This window comes from Helianthus annuus, chromosome 3 (assembly GCF_002127325.2).
Source record: "Helianthus annuus cultivar XRQ/B chromosome 3, HanXRQr2.0-SUNRISE, whole genome shotgun sequence".
Classification (NCBI taxonomy): Eukaryota; Viridiplantae; Streptophyta; class Magnoliopsida; order Asterales; family Asteraceae; genus Helianthus; species Helianthus annuus.
Genome location: NC_035435.2, coordinates 133,526,942 through 133,542,951, shown reverse-complemented (window position 1 = coordinate 133,542,951; position 16,010 = coordinate 133,526,942). Strand labels below are relative to the sequence as shown.

The 16,010-nt window shown below is 37.5% G+C and overlaps 3 protein-coding genes across 3 annotated transcripts; 1 reads left to right on the top strand and 2 right to left on the bottom strand.

The window, feature by feature from the left end:
• On the bottom strand, window positions 1–895 carry LOC118490505 (protein IWS1 homolog 1-like). Its single transcript, XM_035988175.1, has 4 exons — window positions 758–895; window positions 502–624; window positions 98–347; window positions 1–41 (listed from the first exon to the last, which is right to left on the bottom strand). The coding sequence occupies exons 1-4, from the start codon at window positions 893–895 to the stop codon at window positions 1–3; spliced, it is 552 nt and encodes a 183-aa protein (XP_035844068.1).
• Window positions 896–6,398: 5,503 nt separating this feature from the next.
• LOC110928013 (2S seed storage protein-like) lies at window positions 6,399–6,965 on the top strand. Its single transcript, XM_022171272.2, has one exon. The coding sequence runs from the start codon at window positions 6,448–6,450 to the stop codon at window positions 6,862–6,864; it is 417 nt and encodes a 138-aa protein (XP_022026964.1). The 5' UTR covers window positions 6,399–6,447; the 3' UTR covers window positions 6,865–6,965.
• Window positions 6,966–7,506: 541 nt separating this feature from the next.
• LOC110929748 lies at window positions 7,507–11,434 on the bottom strand. Its single transcript, XM_022172932.2, has 2 exons — window positions 10,074–11,434; window positions 7,507–8,287 (listed from the first exon to the last, which is right to left on the bottom strand). Exons 1-2 carry the CDS (start codon window positions 11,153–11,155, stop codon window positions 8,281–8,283), a joined length of 1,089 nt encoding a protein of 362 aa, XP_022028624.1. The 5' UTR covers window positions 11,156–11,434; the 3' UTR covers window positions 7,507–8,280.
• Window positions 11,435–16,010: the final 4,576 nt, after the last annotated feature.

Sequence of the window (16,010 nt, the reverse complement as noted above, 5' to 3'; positions counted from 1 at the left end):
TTAGAACTCTGTGATCCAGGAACTCCGGTTGAAGTTGTTTCCTGTATTAAGAATAGAGATTGAGATGGTAAATATAATAATATGTCCATTACGAGACTTGTGCGAACAATGCACTTAGCCAGCCACTTAGATAGAGCTTCAATTAGAAAAGGAAGCTTTATGAGTTTATTAATTGCTGGTTTCGATGCCCTATTCAGATTTGCGTCTTCTTCTGCTACAACTTCAAGTTCAGCCATGATCTTTTCGACAACAATTGCAATCTCCATAGCAGTTTTCTCAGTCTTCTTCTTTTTCTTGCCCATCTTGAAAAGTTCCTTGATCTCATCATCTTCTTCACCCTCCTCAGCCTACATGATTAAAAAAATATAGTAAGTTAATAAATAATAAGTGTCATGCAAACCAAGAACGAATGCATCACAACAATTAATAAGAAACTTTTAAATAGGGTAGGCAATAGGCAACAAAACATGCTGCATGTATATGCCTAGCTAATTCTTTTACCTTAGGAGCACGTCTTGAAGAATAACCACAACGGTTGCTTCCATGACGATTTACTGGATCGACACCGCTATCATCTATGAAGTAATCATCATCCAGCTCCTTTTTTATACCCTTTTTCTCTTCCTGAACCAGTAATTAAACAAACCTCCATAAAAAACTTACAAAGTTACCATCATAAAACATGGTTAATTAATTGTTCAACAGATATTCGTATCAAAATTATACAAATTCTAACAGTTTAAAACTAATAATGTACCTTTGAATCGCCTCCGACAATAGTATCCCACATCTCCTTCACTTCTGGAGCATCACCACTCCTTTTACTATTTCCCCTTAAATTTTTTATTACTAAAAAACTTGTTCCTATTTCCACAACCACTAACTGAACCATCATCTCTCACAAAACCCACCATATCAACTGCAAACTCCGTGCGCTTCTTCATTAACCTTCTAAGCGGCTTCATATCCATTTGACAAGGGTAAGATTGTAACCTCATATAAATATTGAATTTTAATTATTATCTTATTAATTTCAAAATCATATCATATCATCGGTTACAATTTCGACAACCATGACAATTATAGAATCTTAAATTTGTTTTTATTTATTAAAGATAATCTTAACATATTTTATATTTATCAAAATTATATTTCATAATCTTTTCAACAAACATCCATTTCTTCATGATCCACAATTCACGTTGATAAATATCATCTTCAATTCACGTCGATCAATATTATCTCGCCGGACATCAACTTTTCAAAAACCTGAAAATCGCGCCGGACATCAACTTTTCAAGAATCTGAAAATCTCGCTGGATATTGATTTTTGCTGAGTAAGTCTTCTGTATCTTTGCCCCTAATCGCCGGACATCAACAGTCATCTTTATTGTTTCCGTCGCCGTCAGCCGCCGGAAATCGAAAATTAAGCCGGAATAAATTTCCGGCGAATATGTTCCAATTACATCTTGAATATTGACTGAGAACTTGATTGTTTATATATGTAATTAAATTGATGTCGTTTGAGTACATTGAAACAGATTTGAATTTTTTCCGGCAGGTGCTACTGTATTTCATTCATGACCGACCCAGAAATCGACAATCTCAATTCTGACCAAAACATTGGCGATAATGTATTCGTTACAGTAATGGATCATCCAGTTAGCAAGATTCGAATTATAGTTTTAGTCTTTTGTTGGTTGAACTAGAGTTTTCAGTCATCTTTTTTCTTGTGTATAACTCTTAGCTCCGTAGTACACACGTGTACTGGTATGTTTTATTCAATCCATCACGATAGTACACATGTGTATAATACACGGTATTTACATGTCAGTAGTGTATTACACGATAGTACATATGTGTATAATACACGGTATAGTAGACATGTGACCCATAGCATTGTTGTCTTTGTTTTTTTGAATGAATTTTTTTACTGTAATTGGGCAGAGTCGGTTGCTAGCAACGTTTACGAAACACCAAATGGGACTAGGTACTGGACACCAATTGTCCCCCCTGGATTCAAACCGTTTTTGAAAGCTAGATTTACTACGATTGAACAAGCAATTGCAATGTACGAGGAGTACGCACAACTTGCTGGATTTGGAACCTGTTTGGGTACTTCAAAAAAAGAAAAAATAGGCGACGAGTTAATTATGACTCAGTGATACGTTTTATGCTCCAGGGCGCCAGTGAACAAACATAAACATAAAGAAACTAACCCTGATGATATTGATCAACTTCACCATCGCGTCGGTACAATGTCAAAGTTACAGATTGTAAGGCATGTGTGAAGTTTCGTCGTACAAAAAAGTCAGCTGAGTATGAAATCTATGGTTTTGTTGAACAACACAACCATGGGTTTACCTCTCCCGAGAATCTTGACTTATCACTAAAGTGAAGAAAGCTCGATTTTTCTACACAAGAGTTCATAGCAAAGTGCCGCAATGCTAATCTTGGCCCCACCAAATCCCACAAGGTACATGTTGCAATAAAAGGTGGCCACCATAATGTTCACAGTACCGCTGTGGACTACAAAAATTGTGGCCGTGACATTCGAGATTTTATTAGTGATAGAGACGCGCAAATGATAATTGACAAATTCAAAGCTCGCAGCGAAAATAAAGTTAATTACACTTTTGATACCCATATTGATGATATTTTTTTGGTGCGATGGCGTTTCTGAATTAAACTACAAAGCGTTCGCTGATGTTTTGGCGTTCGACGCAACGTATCATACAAATATGTGAGTTTTTAAAAATTTCACTTATAATTTTGTTACCTTTTTGCTTATCAGTTACAGTTGAAAACTTTTTTTCCAAATAGGTATAGGTACGATATGATTTTTGTGCCTTTCACTAGAGTTGACCATCATAAAGTGTACAATATTTGGGGCTGGGTTGTTACATAATGAGACTATTGAATCATACACATGGCTTCTCCAAAAATTTCTTCAAGCACACAATGGAAAACAGCCACTCTTGGTATTAACTGATCAGGATTGTGCTATGAAACAAGCTGTCGCCAACGTATTTGACAAGTCCATCCACAGACTATGTATGTGGCATATTATTCAAAAGTTGCCAGCAAAGGTATTTGTTACAAACATGTCTACATCATAATGCCATTACTTTGTACCATAGTTGTAAATATGGCATTTTAACTAAATGTACACATGTGTATTATTCTCTATAATTTCTTATGTACACATGTGTACACCGGAGTTCTACAATAGTGATAAGGTTTTTTTTTCTTTATTTTGTAGATCAAGGGTAACGACAAAAGGAACGCAGAAATCAAGAAAAAATTCCACAAACTTGTATGGAATGTTTACATCAAACCAGAAACATTCGAAAAGAGATGGCATTTACTTATTGCTGAGTACAGTTTGGAAGAGCATTCCTGGTTGACTGAAATGTATTCGATTCGTGAACAGTGGATCCCAGGATATTTTCGCGAAATACCTATGTGTACGTTAATGAAGACCACCTCTAGGTGCGAAAGCGCTAACCATTTGTTCAAATCAAACTCTAGTTCACACAATACGTTGGTACAATTTATGTTGTGCTACGATACGTCCGTCAATGGGTTACGAAATGACCAACGTGAACTCTCTCATAAAACAGACACCACTAATCCAGAATTCAAAACTAAATGGCCGATCGAACGTCATGCGAACGTTATTTATACTAGAAAAATATTCTTGGACGTCCAAAAGGAAATTCTCAAGGGTAAGGAGAATAGCTACATTGCTGAACGATCACTCTCAGATGGAGTAAACTGTTTCGTGATTGCTCACCAAGATCAGACATCAAAAGTTTTAAATGGGTTCAAGGTTAGCAACTAACACTTACAATATACTTTTTCTTTAATACATTTTGTCCAGCAACTCGCCCTTAAATTGCAGGTCACGTTTAACAAACAAGATCTATTAGAGGACTGGCTAGCCGGCAGGCCTCCTCCTCCTTCACCATTCTCCGACTATAATTAGAGGACTCCACAGGTTTAGGGATTCGATTTCTCACTCTCTTACTCTTAACACACACTTATCCTCAAAACAAACACTTATTCACACGCCGGAGGGTAGTCACAAGGAGAACCCCCATTTCCCCTCCTTGTGGCGAGTCACCGGTGTTGTTGTTTTGCAGGACATTTCCCAGAAGATCAGCTTAACGGCGAGTGAAAGATAGAGATTGAACCACCCTTCACGAGACGACCAGCTGGATTAACCTAGAGTTAATCAGTGTTTCATCAATCACTGTGAATCGTCTTTCAAGGTATAGATATGTTACCCCACCACATTATTTTTTTGGTATTTGACTCGATAAACCCTTTGACGGTCACATGCCTTTTAAATTCTTGAGCGTCTTGACATATCAAATCTCTTTCGTTTGGATGTCTATTCATTCACATTTTGATTCAATATTTGTGATTGGTATTACTTTGCATACGATAGAAAATTATGCTTGTACTCATTATCACATATTCCCAGACTTGTTACAATGCTATATTTGTTGTTATTGTTATTACATTGGATGCGTGATTCAAATTCTTGTACTCTGATACCCTTGAGTTCTACACTTCCTATGGAGCTTCCCACAGGCACATTATTGCATCATCGATACCTTGTGCACCTTTCGTGACGAGTGAGATTAGTTCAAGACGTCCTCTAGAGATGTACTCTGAGAGGACATATACCGATATAGGAGGCCTAGGGATCCGCCATAATATTATTTCAGTTTTTAGGTAATAGTTGTTGGGTATACCAACCCACGCCACCTCACGCGATTGACATACAGAAGTAGCTACGTGTGTGTCGTCACTTATTTATGTATATTTTGGCTTCATGGGACTACATTTGTACGTATGATTCGATTTATTTTATTAACTTGATTTACTTTGCATTGTACCTTTTATCTTATATCATATCTTGATGTTATATTTGTTATTATTGTTACTTGTGCCTTTTATTCATTCACTGGGGGCTAGGCTCAGCCACAATTTTTGTTTATGGTAGGTTCACAGGGTACCCCGGGCTAGGGATCAGCAAATGGTACCGTACCGGTTCGGAACCGGTACCGATTTTCCTGAACCGAGTTGATTTTCGGTAGCGATTCGATACCGACATTTAGCGTTTTCGGTACCGGTATTTACCGAATTTTACGTTCAAATACCGGTCCGTACCGGCACCCAACTGTACCGTATCGTACAGGATATTTTCGGTATCTATACCCGTTTTTTGAGATTTTCGGTACCGGTACCGGTTGATATTGAGCTCATCCCTACTCTGGGCAGAATGTATTTTAGATATAGGAAGTTAGCCATTTTATAGCATATGCTAGATCATCTAGATTGGCCATTTTTGTAATATGCAATAAACAATTTAACCCTAGGGCTATTCTACACTCTTTTGGGTAATGTATTCCTAACACAATGTATGGACTTGAGTTTTGTTTTGATTAATGTAATAGTGACCATGGTTGACTCAGTGGAGGGATAAAATGGGCAACCGCTCAAGGCCCACTCTTTGTTAGGCCCAATTCTTGTGTGTGTGTATATATAGAGAGAGAGAGATCATATATAGTTTTATTTACAGTAAAGACTATAATCAATTTTAAAAACACAATTTGTTGTTAAACGCCGATTAACTTTTATGTAGTTTTGCTCTAGTAAACAAATAAACCCGTATTTCAGTTAAACTCATTTACTCAACTAAACACCGATTAACTTTTATTTAGTTTTGCTCTAGTAAACAAATAAACCCTTATTTCAGTTAAACTCATTTACTCAACTAAACACATTAGTCCAATATTGTTTTAAATTACACTTTTAACCCAATTCAATAAAAGTGCCAAGTGGCATGTGGTGGCAACATAAAAAAAAGGCCGATGATTAAAGGTTTGAAGCTGGACGAAAGGCTAGTGCTTATGCACTAACAATAAAAAAAAAATAAAAAAAAAAAAAAAAAAAGAGGAGGTGTGATTATACGATTGAAGGCTTGAAGTAAGACTCTATACTTAGCGATTCAGCGAAGTAGGAAGAGTTGCGAATTTTAGGGGGTTGAATTATATTTTAAGGTCCCATCTTTTCTGCTAGCTCGGTAATCATCGAGGACTAAACCGGTATTTAAAGCGTTCTTCAGATATTCCCACTATTGACCGTCAGCCGCGTGGTTTGGTATAATTTTCTGATCTTGTACATCGACACATGTAATAAGTAAGCTGGAATTACCATCATACAATAAAGTCCTCTTCCACTTGTTGCATTCACCCAACGTGCCATGGTCATATATATGCACAGACTATATACATGCATGTATTACAAGTAACCATTAACAACCACCACTTAGCTTACTCTACTCCACCTGTTTCCCATGCAAATCCACCAGTTACACTATAAACCAACTTCCTCACTACCACCCTCCTAAGAAGAAAACGAAAACATCCCAAAATGGCAAACCTTGTACTTGCTGCACTCACCATGGCGGCCTTCCTAGCATTTGTTTCCCGGACGGCCTATGGCGGTTGTATCGAGGGGTCTCCGGTTTGTTTTCCCGACGGTCTGGACAACCCCAGAGGCTGTCAGATTCCGATCCAGAAGCTGAACCACTGCCAGATGCACCTCGCCTCTTTCGATTACAAGCTCAGGATGGCGGTGGAGAACCCGAAACAACAACAACACCTTAATCTGTGCTGCAACCAGCTACAAGAAGTGGAGAAGCAGTGTCAGTGTGAGGCGATCAAACAGGTAGTGGAACAAGCTCAAAAGCAGCTGCAGCAAGGTCAAGGTGGACAACAGCAGGTGCAACAGATGGTGAAGAAGGCTCAGATGCTCCCCAACCAATGCAACTTGCAATGCTCAATCTGATCAGTCCCAAGCATGCACTAGTGTTTGTTTTGAGTTTGAATGTATGCATGCATGCATGTGATATATAATAACAATGCATGATCACTCTTTGGCTTGAGATGGGAGTTTCTCTGTGTAATAAAAACACACACTTGTGTGACTGTGATCAACCGTACGTACGTGTGGTCTCCAAAAATGCAGACAGTTTTTAACACACAAATATTTGTGGAAATCAATAATTTTCAAGTGGAAAAAATCATATCAATTCCTTGCCTTAGATTCTTAGGTGGTGGTAAGCCGGTGTTGAGACGAGAGGGAGACTCTCTGAGGATATAAGTATCTCGTTCAACGTACCAGCCTAAAAAAAAGAGCCTTTTTGAGGCACTTAGATCTAACTAAACTATTTTTTTAAACGAACATAGCAAAAATATAGTATTATAATGTTAGAATAGAAACACAACCGGAAGGAGAGGAGACGCAAAAAGGAAAAACAAAACGCCCACATAAAAAGAAAACGGAAACCCGAGCGGAAAAAAAAACGTGCAACCGTGGGATGACGAATCGACCACCTAACCGGAAAAGCGTCGAAGATGGCGTTGGCACAAAAGGAGCGAATCGAAAAAAAATATAACCTTTGAGTTTTTTTATTTTATTTTAGTGTAATGTTTTTTTTATTTTATTGTAATGTTTTTTTTTTTTTTATTTTAGTGTAATGTTTTTAATTTAATGAAATGGTTTTTAATTTTATAAAGTTAGAAATTAATTATAAAAAATTGAAAATTAATTAATTGAGTAATGATGAGGTAGGGGCTTTATGACTACGCGCTTTAGTGATATAACACCCCATAAAGCCCTCTATGACGTGGCGTGCCACTTGTCGCATAACGCCCCCAAAGGGGCTTTATGACTACACATGGCCTAAAGGTGGGGATAAACTTGAAACGTCAAAACAGTTCAAAAGCTACTTGAACTATTCTCATCCTAAAGATAAAAAAAAATCAGTGCAAAAGAATGTGTGTGGGCGTACGGTATGAACATATTTGATCTTGAAGTTTGGAGAAATACAATCATAAGTCAAAATTACCAGTGCTGGCTTGAAGAGTAAGTTATTCAAGCCAAAAAAAATGACAAAAGAAAAGATTAAAGAACTCTAATAGCATGTTTTCTTATGATAATTTGAAGTCGTATCTTAAGTTGTGGCAATTAGGAACATTACCGCTAGGTTTGATAGCATTTCATGGGTATGTTCACATCAATATATCATTGATCTTTTCTAGCATATGTTAGGCCTTGCGTATCAAGAGAATACAAGCATAGAGAACGCAGAATGTGCTGCTGTTATCCATTTTAAAATCAGAGCAAAACCAAGGTTAGATATTGCAATTCCTGAGCTTCGGGCATTATGGACCAAATGTGTCAATTTTTCAGATAAATTCATCAGGTCCTGCAACATTAGAACATTTCAGAATTAGTACATTAAATATTATGTGGCAATACTTTATGTATATGAGAAATTTAGAAAGCAAGGAGAAGGATTTTTTCATCAATTCTGGTTCTATGATTGGAGATATAAGACGGAAATAAGATTCATTTTGTGATGTATATCCTTGGTTGAAATCCCTTGCTTTTTGGTGTATTCATAGTTATTAAAAGCCATCGCCTCTAGCACCTAGGCCGAGGCGAGGCAGTTGCGCTTTAAGTCGAGGAAATTGCGCTTTAATTCTCCAAATGATGCTTCAGGCGCACATTCCGGCGAGATTCCTAGATTCCGGATAGTTTCCGGCCAAATTCTCTAAATTCCAACAAGATTCTAGCTAGATTTCTACTTTTATCTAAGGAAAACTACTTTTCTACACTAATACACTAATGTATTTAGAACTTTTGGTTCTAAATAGATGATATAGTTTTATTTGAAGAATAGTATTCTTTTTCTAATACATAATATATTTTTAACTTTTTTTCATTATGCGCTTAATTTTTCTCAGGCCCTCTCTTTTTTTGCGCTTTGCGCCTAGGCCTCAGGCGAGGCCTATGCGCCTTAAGTGCGCTTAGCGCCTTTAATAAATATGGGTGTATTAACCACCATGGAAGCAGTTGAAGAAAAGAAATGAGAGATGTAAAGTAACAAATTTCTCTTCCAACTTACCGCATATATTTTCTCCCCTTTATCAAAAGTAACATAACAATATAAAAATCACGTAAAAATAATCATTTTTATGTGTTAGACCTATCATGAAAGAAACACATCACTCATTTAGACATGAGATAGGTGACTAAGGCTGGACGGTATGGAACCGTCTCCCAGCCCGTCTTGGTTCGGCGACGCGCGGCACACCATGCCGGCCCCCCTCCGTCCCGTCCTCATCGTCCAAATGTTGCCGTTTGCGACGGACCAAACATGTGGGCCCCCTTTGTTTCTGATTTGTACATTAGGCTTCAATACTTGTACATAGGGCATAGAAATTAAAAAAAAAATAAAAAAAGTGGTGGGGTAGGATCATCCTCCCATACCCTCTAGTTTTGTGGGATGGACCATCCTTGGGAGGACTATGACGTGGCGCCTACGTGGCGGATGACGTGGCGCCTACGTGGCGGATGACGTGGCGGATCATCCTCACTTGGAGGACCATCACCATACCCTCTAGCCTAAGAGCCGCGTGTTACTTTTGCTCGCATATGAGACTTTTTTCCACCACTAAAGACTTAAATCAATGTGAGATGCGACACCTTTTTGCTTTTAGTCTTTATTAGGCTTCAATACTTGTACATATAAATTGAAGATGAAAACAGGGAACATAAACGCTTCCATTGGAGTTAAAGATAAAAAAAATTAAAAACTGTCACAATTCATATTATTGATTCCAAGTCATGTAGAACCTCAAGGATCCACACCTATTTGCAGTTCGCCTCTTCATTCTTCTGCAAGTGAGGTGGAGGCTGTTGGTTGCGGTGTGTGTGTGGGTGTGTTGTGTAAGAGAGATAGAAAGCAAATCAGGAAAACATTCGTGGATAAGGTGATACACAAGTATAAGTAAATATGCAATTAAAGATTCATGTATCCCATGGCTAATTCACTAATTTATGAAATTGGTATAAGAGAGTCAACAAAATAGCTATTTTCGTGATATTCCTAAATTAATTCATCTATCCTACTATCTACATTGTCATGACATTATACTTGCATAAAGAACAAAAAACTGAAACATACTTTCTTGTTTACTGAAACTTACTTTTTTCCGGTTACATTAGAAACCAATCCTTTCAAGAACTTTGCAGACTTAGTAATTGGAGAATTAATAGCCATCAAATTATACAATACATTCTCAACTTCAACAATCGAAGGTCGTGTCTTAAACCTCGAAACCACTTTCAACTCCCCTTCTTCTTCAACCAACACACTCCACATCTCACCACTCAAAACCCCATCCCTAACACATTTAAAAACCACACCATTTCTCTTACTCAACAGTCCCCTAACCTCTAATCCCATAAACGAATAAACAACTTCAAACGATCCCAAAAAGTCCGTAAAACCACCCAGATTACTCTCCTCATCATCATAACTCCACCTGGGGTTGAACATCACCACGGGCTTCGGATACACGCCATTGGTAACCGTCTCCATCACTTCCACTTGTGAAGCTTCTGGTGTCAAAAACACCACCACATCAGCAGAATTCAAAACCCTGCCCACACTATCTCCCACTCCCACATTCGTTAATGAACTAACATCAACATGTTCAACAGACTCAAATGATAATTCATTAGCAGCTTCTGTTAGTGTAGAAGTAGGCCATATGATCAATACTTTCACTTTAGACCCTTTTCTTTTCAGCGGCATTTCATCGAACACTTGGAGTGCAAGTTGAGTTAACGAATTCGGTGAGTCGTCAACGACCGGGATTTCGACACGGAATCTTGGTTGTTTTAGTTTCTTGAGCTTGCCAGCAGTGAGTTTGGGGTTGTTTAGGGGTTTTTCTAAGGTTGATGTGAGGCAGATTTTGGCTTGCTTTATGGCTTCTTCTTTGGATTTGGGTGGAGAAGAGAGATTGCAGTGGACGATTAATGTGGGAAGAGTTCTTTCTTGTTTTCGGATTTGGGTGTTTGATGAACCAATGGGAAATGTGTGATTGAACTGTGATGGAGTAATTGAGTGATGTCTGACAAGATTTGTATGAACATTTGGGAGCAAAGATGTCATCTTGGTGCTTTCGAAAACAGAAAAATAGAGGAAATGGGCTGCAAGTTTGATTGAAGATTGGATATATACCCCCGTAAGCGTGGGAGAATAACAGCCACAATAAATATGCATAATTATATAGTAATATTTAGTAATAAAATAATAATTAAGTAATGGAATATTGGATTTTAATAATTCCACCTATTCGTCGTTGGTCGCCAACAGTCCTAACTTCAAAAATAACCACCGGTAGTCCCAACTATTAACATATTGGCCACCAATGGACCCTGACTATCAGAACCCTAACGCCGTTAGTCTCCGGTCGCCGGAAAACTGTTTTTGTCCAGAAAAACGTATCTAAAGGTCCGATCTAAGGTTACAAAGAAATTTGGGACGAAAATGTTGAGTTTTCCGGAAAAAAAAAAGTTGAGTTTTCCGGTGAAAAAAGAATTTTCCAGTGACTTTGATAATTGGAGCTTTTACTAGAAAAAAGTTCCCAAAGGTCCATAATAAGGTTATAAAGAGGTTCGGGACAAAAATGTTGAGTTTTCCGGCCAAAAAACGTTTTTCCGACGACCGGAGACTAACGGCGTTAGGGTTCTATTAGTCATGGTCCATTGGAGGCCAATATGTTAAAAGTTAAGACTGCCAGTGGTTATTTTTAAAGTTGGGACTGTTGGCGGCCAACGACGAATAGTTGGGATTATTAAAATCCAATATTTCTTAAGTAATTACAAAAACAAACTCCTTCTACAATTTTGTTTTTTAGCCACACTTTTATTTTTTTACTTTTTTACTTTTTTTTTACCTGTTGCCTTTGGTCAAGAGGTTTTTTTTATAGACTAACACTTTTATTGGTTACTTTTAATCCAGAATTAAAAGCCAATGGGGCCTTTGAGGATGGGTCGAGTGGACGTTGGCTCAGGGCTAAAATCATAAGAGGGCTCGGAGGGTTCAGCCACTGGTTGTTCACTGGAGATTCGACAATTAGTCATTTTCTTGGTGTTTAGCCCTCTAAATTGTTAGTAAATTGTAATCTAGCTAAAGTGATGCGAGAGAAGTGAAGATAATGCAAATCTTTCTTTCTTTTTTTACAAGATGGAAATTTGTAACTTTCTTGGTAAAGTTCAGACAATCATTCCGAAAATTGGCATCATGGAAAACGTGGCGATCAAAATCATGGTAGAGGACATGGAGGAAGTTCGTTTAGAGGAAGAAGAGGACTTGGACGAAATATAGATCGCAGGAAACAGGGACAAGAGCGAGTTTAAGTGTTATGAATATGGTGAACTCAGTCACCTCGCATACGAGTCTAGCAAGCGAAAAGACAAAGAAAAAGAGAACGACGAAGAGGCTCATCTTGCGTTGGAAGAAGAACCAATGCTATTGTAAGTCAAGCAAGTTCAAGACCTACAACAACTCAAGGATGTTTGTGATTAGGGGTGAATGAGGTTATAATCCCTCACATCCTAAAGTATGAAGGTTGTTTAGTAATTAGTATATAGATAGTTTATATTGAAAAAGAATTAGACTTACAAGTGCGGGGACTAAATGTGACAAAACAGAATATAATAACCAACACCCTTAAGGGATAGATCATATCCCTGGAATCGCACCTGTTCAAGATCGATGACTTCAAGCAAGAATCAAGAGACGCACCTTTTCATATCAAATCACATCCACAAGATCAAGAGACACACCTATTCGCGAAGAGACACGTCCTTACACTCGCACCTTTTAGATTAGTATAAATAGGGTTTGTTTATTTCAATTGTAATCGTTAGAATCAATTATACTTTCACATTCAATATAGTTATTCGTTTGATTGTTCGTAGTTTATCATTATGTTCGTGTTCATAAGGGGTTCTGACCAACAATACCATCGATTTTTTTTTCATAGTGATCACCGCTACACACTGATCGAATACCCTTTGATCACCCGTCGATCTTTTCTTGCCACACAGGCGTCTTCACATGTCTCGAATTTTTGGCTCTAATGCCAATTTACAAAATCCTTAATAAATTATAAATACAAGCGAATTATATGAAAACACAACAAATAATGATACCAGAGAATTACACATACAAAACTATGTTAAAATTACAAGAGTTCATGGGTATTTATACCCTACACATTGACAGTAGTTTAACTGTCATTTGACAATTACTTGGCGGGAAAGTTATCCGCCATATTTGACTTGTACCTACGTGTCGTTTGACTAATAATTACAATTACTACATATTTAAATAGATAAATACTTTAGTTAATATTTTGATGCCAAGATTATACTCCAACAATAACTTACTGGGGCTATATAAACTTATTTTGAATGATATCCCAACATCTAATCTAAATAATAATAAAAACAGAAAACAGTACAAATAAAAAAAAGCTTTGTCATATCGACTTCTAATTCTAACCGCGACTAACCCATGACACTTCCAAGTTCCAGCCACCGCCAGGCCGCCACGCCACCACCATAGCCCACTTTGGCGACCACCACATCCCATTGTGACACCGCCGACGACCATCGTTGCGCCAATCAAAGTATGTTTTCTCTCTTTTTTCTATTCCACTTTTTTGATTCACACATTTTAACCCTAATCTCTAATTGTTAATTTAGCCCTAAGTTGGATGTTTTATTGAATATTGAGCTTTAAATTGGGTGTGTTGTTGAATGTTGAGCCCTGAATTTGGTGTTTTGTTGATTGTTAGACTTAGAATTAAGTAATTATTAATTGTTAGACTTAGAATTGTTGAATTAAGTATGTATATGGACAAAGTATGCACTCTCACCATGGACAAAATTTGAACTTCCATTGTTTTTTAAATGTATGTATTAAATTATTATGATTTTTTTAATATTAGAGATTATAAACTGCGAAGAGATAATCAAACAGTTTGTTATCAGGAATGCTAGGAGATCGAGCTCTTCACGAATCATCGGCTAGCTATTACGATATGTGATTCTATTATTATAAAACCATATTTTTGTTATGTTTATTGCTTAAACGTTAATCTCCGTTTAAATAATAGTTTATATAATTTGTTAGATTTAAAAGCTTTGTTTAGGCTCGTACATTCTACGACATTCGTGATTATATTTATAAGGGTGTAGGGGTGCTCCACTTTCCATCACTCACCACACCCAATCATTGTCCGTCACGTCATTGAGTTTGATTCCATCACTAGTGATGGATGTTAGTAGGGGTGCCCATCACTAGTGATGATTTTTTTTTTAAATTATAAATTAACAATAATAATTTCATTTCAATAAAAAACAATATTTCTAGACATATTTTAGGTTACAACTAAAAAAACATATAAAAATAAAAAGATACATAAAGAAAACCTACTCTTCGTCCGAATCCGGAAATTCCAAACCTAAAGAACCTACAAGTTCAATTAAATCATATCTCAATCGAAAGTGAATTTCTTCACTGCACAAGTCTTGTTGGAAATTTTCAGGAACGAGAATTTGTGTAGGAGGATCCGGCACCCAATCTGGAGATATTGCACGTCCATCTTCTTTTATTAGCATATTGTGCAATATGATACATGCATATACTATGCTATGGATTGTTTTTTATTCATTGCACGAACCGGTCGGTTTCGTATGCCTCATCTACCTTTAAAACACCAAAAGCCCTCTCAACATATTTTCTTGCCGATTCTTGCAACTTCTTGAACGTCTTTTCTTTAACATCGACAGGAAATGAAAGAACTTTCACAAAAACAGACCATGATGGGTAGATACCATCCACAAGAAGATAGCCTCGTCTGTAATATCTTCCCGTTAACAAAAAATGGACAGAAGGGTGCGGTAGCATGTGTTACCCTTTGAAACAACGACGATGTGTACAAAATATTGATGTCATTGTTTGAACCAGGAACACCAAAATATGAATGCCAAAACCATAAATCATTCGACGTCACCGCTTCAAGTATGATGGTTGGTCTTTTGACGTCACCCCTAACATACGCCCCCCCCCCCAACTCTCTTGGACAATTTCTCCATTCGATATGTGTACAATCAATGCTACCGAACATCCCTGGAAAATGCCATCTAGCCTCATGCGCGGCGTAAATGCGTGTGATGTCGTGTCTCGCCGGTTTACGTAGAAACTCTTTGGCATAAAATTTAATGATTGCGTTACAAAAGAATTGCAAACATTCACGTGAAGTTCTTTCCGACATAGATAAGTATTCATCAAATTGATCGGGAGGGTTACCTGTCGCTAGTTGGCGAATGTGCATTTTCGTATCGGCGTGAAACTTCGTTTGCCCCTCCCGTCGTAACGTTCTTGAAACCATTATTCGCTTGCTTCGATGTCTCCTACAATCTTTAAAAATAAAACGTTTGATAAACGACACCGATCCCTAAACATTTCGATATTGTAGACCGAATTCTCCACAAAATAATCCTTAATTAACAATTCGTTGGCATGTATGCGATCACGATCCACCATTTTCTTCTTTGGGCGGCTCAAACCTTCAAGTTCGTTATACGCCTTCTCGAAAAATTCAAGCGTGTCATCGTCGGAAGACGAAGAGCTCTCGGTGTCTAGCGGAAACGAATCGGTTGGAAATTCCATTTTTTTAAATTATGCAAGAAAGTGGTATAAAATTATGTATTTGTGTGGGTGAAATATGTATTTGTGTGGATGGTATATGTATAGTGTTTAATTTTTTTATTTTCTCATGGTTTCCAACGGTAACATAACGTTCGAAATCCATCATATCAACGTGTGATAACTACAACGCGTTTTCATCACCACTCGTGGTCGATCTAAGCGGCTGCGGTGTATCACGCTAGTCCACGCGTGTGGAACACCCACAATGCAGCGCCCGACCTCCTAATAATACACTAGTGATTCCCACAAATTATATTTGTGTGTTTTAACATGTCTGCAGTTTTGTATTATTGTACTTAATTGGATATAAATCTTCACCCTCTACTGCAACATATTAGAGAGCACACGTACG